General features: G+C 49.6%; 1 protein-coding gene across 1 annotated transcript; it reads left to right on the top strand.

Annotated features, from left to right (window-relative positions):
• Positions 1 to 7,104: 7,104 nt before the first annotated feature.
• Positions 7,105 to 7,686, top strand: LOC126534876 (uncharacterized). The gene has a single exon (XM_072289458.1). The coding sequence runs from the start codon at positions 7,105 to 7,107 to the stop codon at positions 7,684 to 7,686; it is 582 nt and encodes a 193-aa protein (XP_072145559.1).
• The last annotated feature ends 7,769 nt before the right edge of the window (positions 7,687 to 15,455 follow it).

Here is a 15,455-nt window from a genome sequence, read left to right as displayed (position 1 = left end):
CACTTTACTTCTGTATATGTGACAGAACTTTTCTTACGTAGAAGACGGCACGTTACCGGAAAACAACTACCGGAAAGTGCCGCTGGGCGTATAGCAGGCATACAACACGGAGCGCTCGCCGAAGCTATATCATGCCGACTACCCTTAGATGGCGCAACTGTCTGCGCTATATGGCGGTGCCCGTGAAAAGAGCTCTTCACGCTCCCTTATTATCTAAAAATGCTACCCACGGAGGTTTATTCTTAACTGTTCAAATCGCTATGCACTACGTTAGTTCAAAGAAACAATTCTCTAAGCACTTGCGTTTTGTGAACCCATTCTGTAGTTATTCCTGTATATCGTTTTTCTCCACCTACTTCTACAGCCCTAATCCTAAGGCTTGCATTCACATTCTACACATCACCGACGTTTCCGTAACCGGCATGTACGAGCTCCCCTTATATCCTTATCACGTCCATGTGTAGATGGGGGAGGGGGGGAGGGGGCGTATTCTGTAAGAGTCCGTCTAGTGGGCTGTCCATCTCGGCCGCTGCTAATTAGATGCAGCTGGACGATCGAGGAGGAGACGAGCGGCCCTAGTCAACCAGCAACGGCCTAAATGGACAGTCCACTAGCTGCACTCTTACAGAATACCCCCGCAGGTTCACCCTGCTTTCACGCCACCCAGATGAATTCATCGAAAGGTTCGTAACAGCGCATTGCAAGACACGGACAAAACGAAGCTAAACAACGACAACGCGCCGCTGTGCTGTGTTGTTTTCTGTTAAGCACGTCACAGCCGCCTTGATCTCTGCGTCTTGCGCATGTCATGCTTTTATGAACTGGCATATAATATATATATATATATATATATATGGTATTACACGTTTTTTTTCCATATCAGCAGCGCAGCGTTGTTTTTTACCGTCCTTTTGTCAGTGTCTTGTGTTGCGCTGGTACGAGCCTTACGATGAACCTTAACCAAGTGGCCCAACTTACCGTCTTGGTGTACCCAAATGGAATTTGCTTTCCTTCAATCACTTGCTCTATAGCATTAGCCAGAAGTACCTTGGTATTTGGGCCCAGCTGTTTCATTAGCTGTACTGGGATTTAATCGGGTCCTGCGGCCCTGTTATTAGGAACATTTTCGTCTGCTTCTTTTTTTTTTATTAAAGATTTCCTACGTTAACTTTTGATCTCTCAGGCTTCTCTGTTGCAGGATCTGTCTGAGTCCAAGCTACACTGTCTTTTTTGCCGAAGCTATCCTAATGACGTATGATATGTACCGCAGCGCATCGTTTCCTTCTAAGATGTTACCATTGTCATGCCTTAAGCCGTTTGCGAATTTTCGGCAGAAACTGTAAGTGCCCTCACAATAAAAACGCTGGTAGCGACACGTTGTGACACGTTTTCCTTAGACAAGGCGTTGTGAACGTTTTGGGTTACATGGTTGTCCTTGTCAAAAGGAAAAAAATGAACGTGCATGTTGGTGATTACGTCTCAGCCACCAGGTGGCGTTACCAAATGATGCAAGACGGGAAACAACAAAATGACCAATAAGTAAATCGGAGATTACAACAAAAAAACATAGAACGGAAAGTAAATAACCTTTCCACAATTGTCTGTGATTACGAGGAGGTGGTAGATATACTATGCAGCAGGAGATAAGACGGACAGAGTTCAAGAACCGTTGTATTTGAATTTGGGAAGCACGAAAGTGATGGAACAAGGAAAGCATGTAAGCCACACAAGAGCGCAAACAGAGATTTTTGCATTATTTGTGGATTACTTTTTCGTACCATTGTCAGACCTTTGACTCTACGGACCTTTCGTTTATCGTTGTGAAGTGTTTTCATTCGCTTTTTTTTTCTTACGTCCATCCCTATTGCAAAATCCAGTACTCAGTATCCAGTGCGCCGGATTATGGGCCCAGTGCCGCGCGCTGGATACTGGTGCGAAAAACAGCTCTAGCGCGTTAAATACGCGGTGCCTGGACACCGCATATATATTTTTTAATACAGAAAGCAACAGAGAGCGTTTTAGTGCAATAAAAAAAAATCAAAGCGCTCCGACGCGCATTCGATCGGCCGACCTGCAAATCCGAAGCCCGGTACATTACTGCTACGCCACACCAACTTTCTTTTCTTTTTATTTATTACCGGCTTGGCAAAAGAAACAGATGTACCTGAGCGGATAATTTTTGAGCGGAGAAGCAGTTTTAGTTTCGGAGAGACGTCTCGCACAGGCATGGTAGATGCGGTATCGCCCAGCAACTAAAGCTCACGCCTGTACTTCAAAGAAAAATTTGCTGTCCGTATTCAGTAGCATGCTCGGAAGTGCGCCAACATCGATTTGCACTTGCGATTGGTATTTTAACTTCTAAAAAAGTCCTGAATGAACCGTCGACCCGGGACGCTGTATGGGCTCTTACTGCCAATTTCGATAGCCGTTTCTTGTTCTTCACACGAGGGATATACAATGTTTTCTTAGTTTAGTGATGCCTTTCAGTCAACTCGTCTGTCTAGTCATATACCTTAGTCACAGAAGCGCAGGCTAATGCTGGGAGCCTTCGGCGAAAGCACATGTACGTGTGTTTATGACGCGTCACATCGGCGGTCATCGCTTCTTCTGTTGGCACTGTAGACATGAAAAACGGTTTATTTAAGAACACCGATGCGAAAACTGAAATATAGAGGGATTTATCCTTGTTAGACTTCTTGATTCTTGAGTCTAGTTAGTTATTTAAATGGGGTTTAATGGCGCAAAAGCGGCTGAGGCTATGCTGCGCCAAACACGAGGTGTTTTCAAATCCAGTTTATGAAGGAAAAGGCTTTGTTAATCTATATTTTATGTAAAAAGCCAGTGTCATCAAGAAATTTACGAACATCACATAATGGTACTAGTGGGTCATCACCTAAAATTAGAGCAGGGTGTAAAGGTAAGTGTAGTTGATATAATTTGCGCAAAAGTGTTCGTCTCTGTGTTTCAATCTCCGTACATGTGAGTAATATGTGCATAACTGTTAGTGGCTGTTGACATTTCTCGCATGTTGGTGTGTCTTCTTTCGTAAGTAAGTAATTGTGTGTGAGGTGTGTGTGCCCAATGCGTAGGCGGCATAAAACTACTTCGATGAACCGCTCCTGATGATAGCATGTCTTCCACTCGCCAACTATGGGTTTCGTGAGATGTAGCTTGTTGTCGGCACAGCGGTCCCATTCGCGTTGCCATTTTACCGTTAAGGCTTTTCTAATTGCACGGATGCTATCTTTATATGGGAGTGTTGTGTTTGTAATGTCTTTGTGCGCTGCCATCAATGCATATCTATCAGCTGCTTCGTTACCCGGTATCCCAACATGGCTTGGGACCCAGCAGAAACGAATTGACCTCCCGGATTCGTTAAGCCCCACCATGTTTAAAAGGTCTCCTATCAAGGGTTCACACTCAGATGTAAAATGTAGAGCCTTTAGTGTGCTTAAGGAATCTGTGTATATGACTGCATTTTTGTGTGTATCAGCGATAACCTTTTTTACAACGACCCATATAGCGAAAACTTCGGCCGTGAAAACAGATTCTTGAGTCTAGACGCGTCGATAGCGTGCAGACGGACTCGGCGGATACGCTAGGCGTGTACGCTTCGGTGGCGACCGATGTCGGCACGGGTAGCTGGCGAAATCTAAAATGTGTGTATTTGAGCCTCAGAACTTTTTTTAATGCAATAGGGAAAGTGGAAGCGCAGGAATCAGCTCAGCTTCGTTATTGGTGCGATAGTATCAGTCAGCGGTAGGCTTCGAACTCGGGGTCCGTTCGAGCGCGTCTGGACGACTTCTGGATTTCATGTCCACTCCACAACACTGCGACAACGGCGACAACTCCCAGTCATATGCTACGTGCGAACTACTAAAAAACGTGGCGTCCTCTGCGTTTGCGTTCAAGAATTTAGCTATCCGCCCAGTCAAAAGGGAGAATGCTAAAAACGAAAGTGATGTTCTTTGTCAAAAAATGTGCATGAATAAACAGGGCAGCTCACGCAACTTTATTCCATGCTGCGACACAAAATAGAGTTTTATGACCCCAAGATATAGCGTTATTTAGGACAAGAGACCAGTATCAAGCGATGAAATTGCATGAAGCATTTAATGTTCAGCAGCCCTCATCTTTGCGTATTGGAACCAGCGCGGCACAAACACAGCAAGCGCAGTTTCCAGTGCAAACCAGCGAACTGCAGCGAGAACCAGCGCCTGTACAGCACTAACCAGTGCGCCCCAGCGCCTTGGCAGTGAAACCAGCGTCTCTTCCAGTGTGACCCAGCTCTTATCCAGCGTTCTCTATGGTGTCCCACAGAAGCCCAGCGAGCGCCAGCGTACCCAGTGCAATTCAGTGCCGAAAAACGCGTTGGATTAACACTGCAACGCACTGGAAGACGCTGGTTTTTGCAATAGGGATGCACGTCTATGTTGTCTTCTTTCGTGTCGATTTTGATTGAACAAGCCATTTTACTTTTTATTTTTTTGACCAAGAGGCCAGGTGTGCCCATCCCGGAAATAGCAAAATCTATGGTGCAATGGGGTAAATTTTTTACTGCATTGGCGCTGATTACGCCTGTGCCACTAACTTTACCTAATCTGCGTATATTTCACGCTTCTTGCCTCGTTGAAATTTTTATTTTGATATCGCTTTGCGACTCGCTACGACGTTCTGGAGGTGCGAAGGGGCCGTTTTTTTGACCAAGATAGATACCCGGATTACACGTACGCCAAACGCGTGCAAGCTCGGAAAAGAAGAGCTTGTCTTCAAAACAACTGAATCCCAAGAGCAAGTCACTCTAACAAGAAAAATGCCGCTTGTGTGGCGTGGCAGGCGCATGAATATAACTTTTAAAGCCAAAGAAGTAGCTATACGCATAAGACGAGCTCGTACAGATCACTTGCAATAACGTCGGCAATATATAGAATGGAAATGCAACCCATAAAAATCTAGGTGTCCAATTAATTGAAGAAAATGAAATATTAGGGGAACTACAGAATTATTTCAGGCCAAGCTGACGCTTAGAGGATAACATCGTTATACTAACCCTGTGCATAGAGAGAAGTCAATGGCTCAGGGTAGTATACCGGGATGGATAGCGTTAAGATATGAAGGGAGCTTACGACAACGTAGACATGAAATTGCTAAGGGATATTCTCAAGCATGGTGGCATAGACGTCGATTTAGCAGACCTGCTCAGGGAGATATATACGGAGAAGCGAGCACATCTGGCCTAGGAGGGCCAAGTACGTACACTGAACTAGTGGAAGTTCACTTAGGATTAATTAATGAAAGCCTTCTATCTCCATTGCTGTTCACATTTTTCCTTAAAGGAATAGGAAAAAAAATGGCCAGGCTTAGCTTGGTTAAGCCAAGAATGCGTTGCATATTGCGCGGTCTTTTTTTTTTTTTTTTGAGGGCGAGGTATTGCTTGGCGGCACTCGATTTTCTCGGCAATACTTGGTTATACTTGGATTTATTCGGTAATACTTAGTTTAGCTATTTTAATTCTTGGTCATTATGTGTGCAAGTACCAGTAGTGAGGCGAAAAGTGCTGTAGCGGCTATATACATGGTTGCGGGAGGAGCGGGAGTCAGGTGGTGGCTGTGGCCGCGCGCGACCACGCGAGTTTGGGCGCAGCTTTTACTCCGGCTGTCGTGACGTCACGTCACGTGGTTGCGCTAAAGGTCAATGGTGGCTACCCGGCCGCGCCCAAGGGTTGAACTGAGTGATTGCAATATGCAACGCATAAAAGGACTCGAAAGAAGTACACTACCGTTCGCTTTATCTTAGACCCGTAACGAGCTGCTGGTGCGTGCAATATAGAGGGCAAAACGTGTGTGGACAATATACTGATATAGCGGACAACGCAGGGGATTCGCAGAGGCTTGAGAATACGCGTGACAAGGAAGCGACATAACTCTGCCTTGATTGTAGCACTGCAGTTAAAGTGGGAATTGTGGGCTTTTGTGAGCGGACAAGTAGTGCATTGCTATAGCCGAAGAGCAAGTCGTACCGACAGTCGTGCAATACGAATACATGTATGTCTGCTGCTTAAACGAAGGAAAGGCGTACTCAAAGATACTAGTCTCGGGTGAAGGGGAAGTGGAATAAATCTACTATAAAACATAGATCACTTTGGGGTGCCACAGATATGTAGGGGTGCGAGAAATTCTTAAAGAAGTGATTGTGCCAGGGATGTTTGCAAATACGATTCCGTGCTTAAAAGTGAAGATATTTTCGGGGTGGGAATTTAACAGAAGTTCCATGGGACGGCTGGCCTTGGGGGTCCGTGGTGACATTACAATTGATGCAGTGCAGGGTGTCATGGGTTGGGTGTATTTTGAGTTCAGAGAAGATCAAAGCACAATTATTTTTGTAGAAAGGCTAAGGTACAGGGATGAGCAGAAATCAGCGCCTGAAGTGCAGAAACATCTGCACCTCAGTGGCCGCGACACGGATTGGAGGAAGAGGTCAAGAAAGTTGACAGCCAAGTACAGTGTAATTGAGAACGTAAGTAGGCTGCCAGGAGTCACCAAAATAAAAAAAAAAACTGAAAATAAAAACAGACACATTGAATTGGACGCAAAGGATGGAAAGGTGAAAAAAATTAATGGAGATTTACAACGGTGGCAAGCGTGACACTTGGAGGTAAAATTATCACTACAGCAGAAAAATTAATTACTATTCGAGGGCAGGGCTGGCTGCCTGAGGACAAAAACATGAAGGAGCAAATATTCTCAACAGGCTGAGGAGTGTGTCTGCTGCAGCGAGAGCCCCGAGTGGACAAAGCACTGACACGGAATTCACGCAGCTACAACCGCAGTGAGCGTCCACGTTGAACCCGTATGATGGGGCTCAAAAGTGGAGTGAGCGTTGACTGGTGGTCAGCGGTCTAGATAAACAAGAGACGTTTAGAGTGTGGCAAACTCGAAATGCACCGTGAGTCAGCCGTGGCGCTGCGAGCGTGACGATCGAGGAAAAGGAAAACCAGCGTCGCGAGAAGGCGCCAGCAGAAAGAAAGTTATCATTGAGATACCGGCGACGAACGCGTGTCTCTTCGTTCCTTGCACGTACGTACCTACAATTGTTGACCCGGACATGGAGCAAAACGACAATGTCGCCAGCCCCACGGTATCCGTGCTAGACATCAAACTGTGCCTCCCTTTCGGACCGGCGAGCCGGAACTTAGGTTGGTGCGAGTCGAGTCAGTTCGCCGCACGCCGCATCACCGCTGACAACACCAAATACCATCGCGTGGTTGTCAGCATTTCGGCCGTGACAGCCAGCGAGGTGCGGGACCTGCTGTTGGCACCACCCGCAAAAAACGCCTGCCAGACGCTCAAGGAGACGCTTATTCGACGCTTCACCCCGACAGAGCTGGAGCGTCTCCAGCAGCTGCTACGCGAGCCCGAACTGGGTGACCGCCGACCTAGCGAACTTTGGCGCCACATGCAGCAACTGACTGGTTGCACAGCAAGCGTCGACAGTCGCCTAGTGCGGGAACTTTTTCTACAAAGACTTCCCACCAATGTGCTAATGGGCATCACCGCGTCCGGGGAAACGAACCTGCCCAAGATGGCCGAGCCCACTGATAAACTCATGGCTGTCGCGACGCCCACAGTCGCGTCGTTGCACGCCGAAGTTTCGCCCACTCGCGTCCTGCTCGAGATGAGAAAATAAATTTCTCGCCTCGCCGACATCATCGCGGCGCTTCTATCACGCTGCAATAAGCTCACACGGCAGCGCGGCACACCGCCACAGCGACGGAAGTGCTGGTACCACCGCAAGTTTGGCGGTGCTGTACGGAACTCTTCGCAGCCACTTTATAGCATCTTGTGTGCAAGTTCTTCAGCCGCATACCGTACTGCTGCGTCGCGATGGAGTCGCGACGCAGCAGTACGGCTACTTACGGCCTACCTTCCACTGGTGCTCGGAGCCCGAACACTGCTTCCAGGAAACGAAAACGCGGTTGGCTACTGCAGTGTTGCTGAATAATTCGTAGCCCGACGCCCCAACTCACCTTATGGTAAATGCGTCGACCAAGGCAGCGGGTGCAGTACTACAGCAGCACGATGGCACAGACTCGAGGCCACTGGGTTTCTTCTCAAAGCGGCTCAAGCCCACAGAAGCTCGCTACAGCACCTTCGGGAGGGAGATGTTAGCCATCTATTGCGCTGTGAAGCATTGCTGTTTCTTTCTTGAAGGCTATAGCTTTTACCTTCTGACCAACCGCAAGCCGTTAAAACTTCGTTTTCAAGAACAGCACTTCTTCGTGCACAGAAAGTGAGCTTCGGTGTCTTTCCTTTATCTCCGAATTTTCTACGTACATTCTCCATATCTCTGGGACCCAAAACCAGGCAGGTGACGCACTGTCGCGGCTCTGTGGCTTTCCAAGCTCTAGCCTGCGGCCAGCAAAACAACCCCGCGGGCTGCACCAAGTGCGGCAAAAAGACGACTCGTCGCTCCAGCTTGCGGAAGTGCCGCTTCCTTGTACAACAACATTGCTCACGTGCGACATATCGCAGGCAGCTCCTCGCCTGTTCGTGCCCTTCTTTTTTGCGTGTTCGCTTTTCAAGTGCATATTTGTGGAGTGTAAAACGGAAAAAAGTTATATCGTGATTTGTGTGACAGTGTTTTGCTGGTAACTATGTACATAGCCCCGTACAGTGGAGGCCCAGGCCTAGACGTATTGAAAAGGGTGAAGAAGATGCCAGTTCAGCCAGCCACTTAATATTTCTTTTTTAAATTACATACCAGCACTCTACCCGTTAAAATCTTTCTTGAACAACGTGGGTTCTACATGCCGACCCGCACCATACTGCCAGGGGAAAGCTTCTTCGATGCTAAGAAACGCGATAGGCTGTACGCCGTCTTTCCCGAAATGCGCGGCAAGACCTTCATGACGAATCTAGTCAAGACGTCCGAGATCTACAGGGCGCTGCGCAACCACAAATACTTCGCGGACATGTACAGTGTTCGCATGTTTCCCCGGTTTGGTCGCGAGCGTTACCTTTACTTGCCAGACTTGATGCTCGCGTTAGTGAACCTGAGCCCGCCGTTGTACTACAAGGAGGCGACGCTGGCGGTGAACTACGGTGGCCTAGGCTCCTTCGCGGCTCGGCAGATGGCTAGGACGTTCGACGATATCGGCGTAAAGGTGGACGACTTTGACAAGCACCAAACGTGGCTCGGAGCCGAGGCGGCAGCAACGCACGAGATCAAGGCTAACTGCAACGAAGGGGGGCGCCTCATGTGGGGGATTCACGAAGGGGGGCGCCTCATGTGGGGGATGCAGTTGGCTGTTAAGGGTGCGTAGCTCAGCCATTTCACGGGCGTGTTTGGCTTTAAGTTGTGCGAGTTACTTCTTGCGCTGCTGGCTGTCATGGGGCAGCGCTTCATATTGAGGTGTGGGTGGGGGGTCTGAGCGTGGGGCAATGGGGGTAGCTGGAACAGTTGGCCGGCTTACCTTGGCGGCCCTGTCGGACGGCGGGTCCAGCAGAGTCCTGCTGTTGCAGGCCGGTGCATCGGTGCCGGGTGGCGTTACGTTCCGGACGTGTGCGGAAGCGGCGTTGCTCGGGGTGGGAGGGTTGAAAGTGGTCAAGGCCGGCTGGTGGAACCGGCGGAAAGGACCGGGAGCGGGAACGTCTCCTTGAAAAGTAGTCCTCGGTGCTGAACCACTGGCGCCGCATGCTCGGTGCCTGGCGTTGAGGGTTGTTGCTACGGACAGAGACTGGCGTGGAGGATTGAGTGGGCCAAGGGGCGACCCGCTGGTGAAGGGTTTTGAGACGTTGATGGCGCCCCTTGGCGCCTGATAAGTGTCCCTCCTTGCAGAACTTGCACTGAGGAGTGCAGGGATGATTCTCAGGGGGGCCGAAGGCGCCATACACCTGTCACGTTAGACGGTACGGTTTGCACGCTACTTACCCCGTAGTAGAGAACGTAGTGGAAAATAAGGAGGCCTTCGAAAGTTTTAACAGCCGTCTTCGAGGTTCCAAGCGTTCAGGCGTTAGGATAGTTGCGCCCTGTGTCCGCACGCGAAGGTTAGCTTTGAGTTTACCCGGAGAAGTTCCAGGGTCAAGACCATGTATAACCCCCGTAGAATGTTCTCAGGGGCCGCCACATACGTGTCGAAGTTGTGATTGCTCCCGCCGAGGGCGAGCGCACGCATCCGGCGGAGCTGTTTCGATTTGCGGAGTGCTTGCGATAATAATTTTCGACACTGTACGAATCTGCACAATAATGTCGTTGGCGGTGCACTTTTGATGGTAGTTGCAGGCTGCCACTACAGGCCGGGATGCGTGTTTACAATTGCAAGTCGGTACAGCGGGGCGTGGCACTTGCGGAGACGCTGCACGTGTGCGCGCATGCGCGAGTAAGAGCGCATGGGAAAAAACAAATGTGGCGACTTTTGCTTCTCGAATATATGACTCTGCCTAGGCACCTCGGACGAGTCTCTTAGCGCGTGTCGTATGCGTTTGTCCCTAGGCGTGCCGGCAGAAGTCGTGGGAGGCGGTAGTGCTGAACTTAGCGTCGCAAGTTGGCGGCTGGACGTAACTATATTTATTGAATCGTGTTTTTTACTAATTCAAACAACGTGTCATTATTTCGCTTTACTGTTGGCGCCTCCAGGATACCAAAGCGGCAATGGAGACACCAAAGCTAGAGAACCCAGTCTGCTCCGTACGTTGGGCCTCGCTGAGGCCTGCGCATGCCAGGGGCGCGTAAGATCGGCTGTCCGCTGTCGCGGACAACCAATTTTTTATGCGAAGATCCCTTGGCATGCTTCAGCCTCCGCGGCCCCAACCCACGGGCCGCCCTGCTTCCAGCTTTGATCCCCCCACTACCCCTTGGGTTCCTTGAAGATCCTGCAGCGCCTACTTCATTATAACTTCAGGTGCTCTCCTGAGGCTTCTGTTTGCCGGTTTCATGTGCCCTCCTGGAGCAGTGCTTGTAAAAATGCAATCTGTCGTCTCGACGAAAAAAGCGACCTGCGATTAATACAACACCAGTCAGAACCTTACCCCTTCAGACACAGCGATCACCAAATGGGGCGTCCGTGCCCAGTGCCTCACCACGCGGGCAGGCAGCGGCGGACCGTAAACAAACTCGACCGCACTCCGCAATGCCGCCATGTCTAGGGTACAAACGCATACAACACGCGCTAAGAAACCTCCGCCATACTGCTTAGACAGACTCACATATTCAAGGAGCAAAGGCCCCTAGATTATCACTCACGAACCCGCTCTTACTCGCGGCTACGCAGAAACCTCGAGCACTACGAGAAACGTCACACTTGCTGTACCTACTAGCAATTGTCAATATGCGCCCGGGACAGTTGGTGCTTTGTGAGTGTCTTGATGACTAGGCCGTTTTGGGGGCACATGATGCTCTTGAAGTCGTTCCGAGGTAGCGGCTAGAGCCAGCGGCGCGGCCGGCGCATGTCTCAGGGGGCAAAGTCGTAGCGTTCGCTGCGGACGCGTCGCGCGCTGTTGGCGCGGCAGGAGGCGAGTTGTTTACCGCCGTGTGGCCGGTGGAGCCTGGCGGGGACGGAATTCCAGCTGGCTCTGTAGCCTGGCCGTCCAGTTCTCGTGCTCAGTCCTGGCACGTTTAAGGCGATAGCGTTAAGAACCCCGTGTGGCAGAAAATCCGGCGCCGTAGTCAGATGGGTGTGTTAAGAAAAAGTTTATTTCGACAAGAGACGATACGAACACTGAGTCACAATCACGGCACAATTCCACCGGTACGATAACATGTAAGAAATGAAACACAGCACGTTTTCAACGTAAGTGAGATGGGTGGAGTCAGCTTTGCGAGTCCTGCCTGGACCGTCGTTATGGCGAAAATCATTCCGAACCATGCAAACCCAACCACGCAGACCTTCCGTGTAGCGCAAGGAAGTCAGTGAACTAATTGAATTTCTGAAAGTAAAATACGTCAGAACAATCGTGAAGTACGACTTACGCAAAGCCTACAGACATGATAGCGTTAGACTGTAATTTGAATATACGAGAAAACATAATTCTGTTACGCGGAAACTCAAACACAATCCCCTTTTCCAGCATTTCTGCCATGCATAGACCAGCCATGGCGTCCGAGATTTGCGCGCACCCGGTTCCTTGGAACCGTTCCAGATGGCGCTCGGCTACGCTGCATCGCGGCCCACGCAAGAGGCTGCGTTTCTACCAGAAAGCTCGCCTTTGTGCATGACGTTCGCCGCCCGCGTTTCCCGGAATACATGAAGGTTACATAAGCTGCAGTTGCCGGAAAGCGTGAGAAGCAGTCAGGCATCTTTGAATGCTATCGCGTTCCACTCTTATAGACGAAGCATAAGCGCCCTCAGATTTAATTTTTGTTTTTGCATGTGGATGTATACTTCTGAGTTTATATCCCGTACACTTCTCTGCCATTCGTAGAAATTTCACCTCTCCTTACAAGCCAGAACAACTGTCCTTCTCCGACGCGCGAGCGTTGCCGATAGATCAAGCTGAAAACGAAGAAGACGAAGAATCCTGTCGCGCTCCGTTTGCACACGCCCTTTCTTCGCTGTCCGGGGTCCGCAGCCGACGACTCGAGTCTTCTAGTTAGCACAGTGAACTTTAACGGCCAACGACACGTCATGGCTGATAGGTCAAGGAAAACCAGCGTGTCCTCGAAATCCTCGAAATCCTCCAAATCATCCGCGTCAGCGAAGTCTAGCTCGGGTAAATCCAAGGACAGCGGCGAGGATATGAAGCAAAAGCCCCGCAAGGTTTCACTCACCGAAATACTCGCCACCAGGACCAGTGCGGTGAGTAGAAATCATGTGGGAATGCGTCGTTCCTTCCGCGGCATCGCGCAGCAGTTCGTACTTCATGCTTAATGGCCTAAAAAGCCAGGTTTGTTCTAAATCTGGGACGGTTATAGGGGCTCTTAGGCGGCTTTTATATGTCGCACAGTTACCATCGTCTGCCGTAGCACGAGAATCGGCTCCAGACGAGAATCGCACCGAAAAATAGGTTCCTACCGGTCATCACCATCATCGCCGGTATACCATAACTTTTTTAATGCGCTTTTACAGAGAAGCTGTATGTGGCTATAGGTTCTGGAAAAAATTGCGTGCGTCTATCGAGCCGCGTAGATCGAGAGTTTCTCCTCGTACGTGGGCCGATCCCGCAGATAGTGGAATACCGGGCCTACCCACGGTGGAGTTGAAGCAGGCTTGAAGCACTCCGCCAACTTGCAAAAATTAATATTTTAGGTCGAAATACAACTCGTATCAGATATTCCCGTGGTGGCGGTCCCGTAAGCGGGCTGCACGCCAGGACTGCGAGGCGGAAATAAATGCGAACCGTCCATGTGGCCCCAATCCCACAAACATGGAATGTTTCACCGGAGCAACGGCCAGGCTTCAGAAGGAGTTTGCGGGGAACCAATCTTGTGTGGTCTGTATTGTGTGTGACAGCTTGTGGTTTTCGAGTGACCTCACAACCATTACTGCACTGCGGGGCGTCGACCAACGCACGATCACCTTGGCTATAGTTAAGCAGTGTGCGCCCTCGGACTGCGGCGAGGTGCGCGTCTGTTCTACGTGCCGGGATTCGTTAGAAAAAGGTGTCGTGCCGCGTTTTGCAACAAGACATAGGTATGTATACCCCCCCTTCCCCCGGGGCTTCATCATCTTCCGAGGCGCAACATCGTAGACGAGCGACTATAGTGGAACCTCGTCTTCCATTTATATGCATACGGCGTTCGACGCACGGCAATGGACAGTTCGCCATTTCGGGGCCAACATGCACAGCTTCACTGGTCATCCATGTTCACAGAGTGGAATGGCACTGAATTTTTTCTTCTCTAGATCGATGAGGCACTTTTCGGTCTGCCGAAAAAGCTTTTTAATTGCTGTGTGCGCAATCTGCAGATGCGTGTTCTACTGAACGCCAGGAATTCTTGGTGTGAATGAACAAGAAGCTTACGCCTGAAATCGGCGTCTGTGCTATCGCGCCATAGATTACTCGAAGTCAGGTATGCTGAACCCCTGATTCTACAGGGCCTGCGGGACAAACTTGCCTGTGGTCGGGAGGTCGCGTTCAGTGCACTACTCTTTTGGCGTCCAAAGGTCTACGCGCTGTGGTCTGTGGTGGCACTATGGCGCTGCGTGTATTAATGCGATCCACATTCTTAACCTGCTCCTCCCACTACAGATTGTAAATAAAGGCGTCACTATCAATACGATTTGTCGCTACATGGCTTAAGATAAATTGACATTGGCGTACAGCTCTAATCATCCTGTTCTGGTAGTTACAAAGAAAAAAAGAAAGGGAAGGCATTACTAGCGATGCGAAACACAATGTTAAAATACTTATTTGACATTTGTCCAGTAATTATCCCTTAAGTTGTTCGCTTGGGGGCCGAATTGAAGATTTTCCTGCGGGCAGCAGATCCGCGTTTGCTCAGTGGTTATGGTATTAGGCTGCTGAGCACCAGGTCGCAGGATCGAATCCCGGCCACTGCGGCCGCATTTCGGTGGGGGCGAAATGCGAAAACACCCGTGTACTTAGATCTAGGCGCACGTTAAAGAACCCCAGGTGGTTGAAATTTCCGGAGTCGCCAATACGGCGTGCCTCATAATCAGAAAGTGGTTTTGGTACGTAAAACCCCATAATTAAATTTTTAATCCGGGCAGCAGCGCAATGGTACCTACTAAGCAGAAGTTCCTAAACTAGCAGAACTTTTGATATAAATATGCCCGAAATGCGGCACAGAATACTTTTGACATTTCAGTTAAATGTTGGTCCAGTTGTATAACGAGGGCGTCTCTGCTTTCAGTTATTCGTGAAAACGGTGGGCTAAAGCGTCCTTTCAATTCTCGTGCTTCGCAGATTTCACCGACGACACAGAGGTCTGAGGTGCCTACGGTATCCAGGCTTTCAAAACGACGACCGTCAAGGAGAACCTTCAGCCTAGATAAGGTAAGACTCATTCACGTCCCATGAGGCTAACTGCAGTCAAGGTTTAAAAGTATGCCGAGGCACATTAGGGGGCAGCAGCGAGTAACATATTGTTGACTATTGTACGGAGCAAGTAGCACAATTTTTTGCAGTACTCTTGTTTGCACTATTATTCAGCACTTAATAGCCAACTTCGCAAAGGCCAGACCAAACCCCGGAAGGCGAGTGCTAGTTTCGGTTTCAAGGAGCGTGCGCGTTCCAAGCTGTTTCCGGACATCTTAAGATTTTTTTTCTCTTTTCGTGCATATTAAATCGGGCGAAGCGCGCGAAGTGGTTTGTGCGTCCGTCGATCTTACCTCCGCTCAACCTTGCCGCTCGCTCAGCGATATCACAAATCGGATCGCGCGTGGTCATGTGCTTCGGTTGTCGCCCCAAGTATGAAGATGGGAAAGATAAGACACAGAAGCTCGAACAGGCGTGCAACGAACGGAAGACGCAGGGAGTCAGGTCAACCAAGCATTA

Source organism: Dermacentor andersoni, chromosome 7 (assembly GCF_023375885.2).
Source record: "Dermacentor andersoni chromosome 7, qqDerAnde1_hic_scaffold, whole genome shotgun sequence".
NCBI lineage: Eukaryota > Metazoa > Arthropoda > Arachnida > Ixodida > Ixodidae > Dermacentor > Dermacentor andersoni.
Note: the sequence above shows the minus strand (reverse complement) of the source record. Positions and strands in the feature narration are given on the sequence as shown.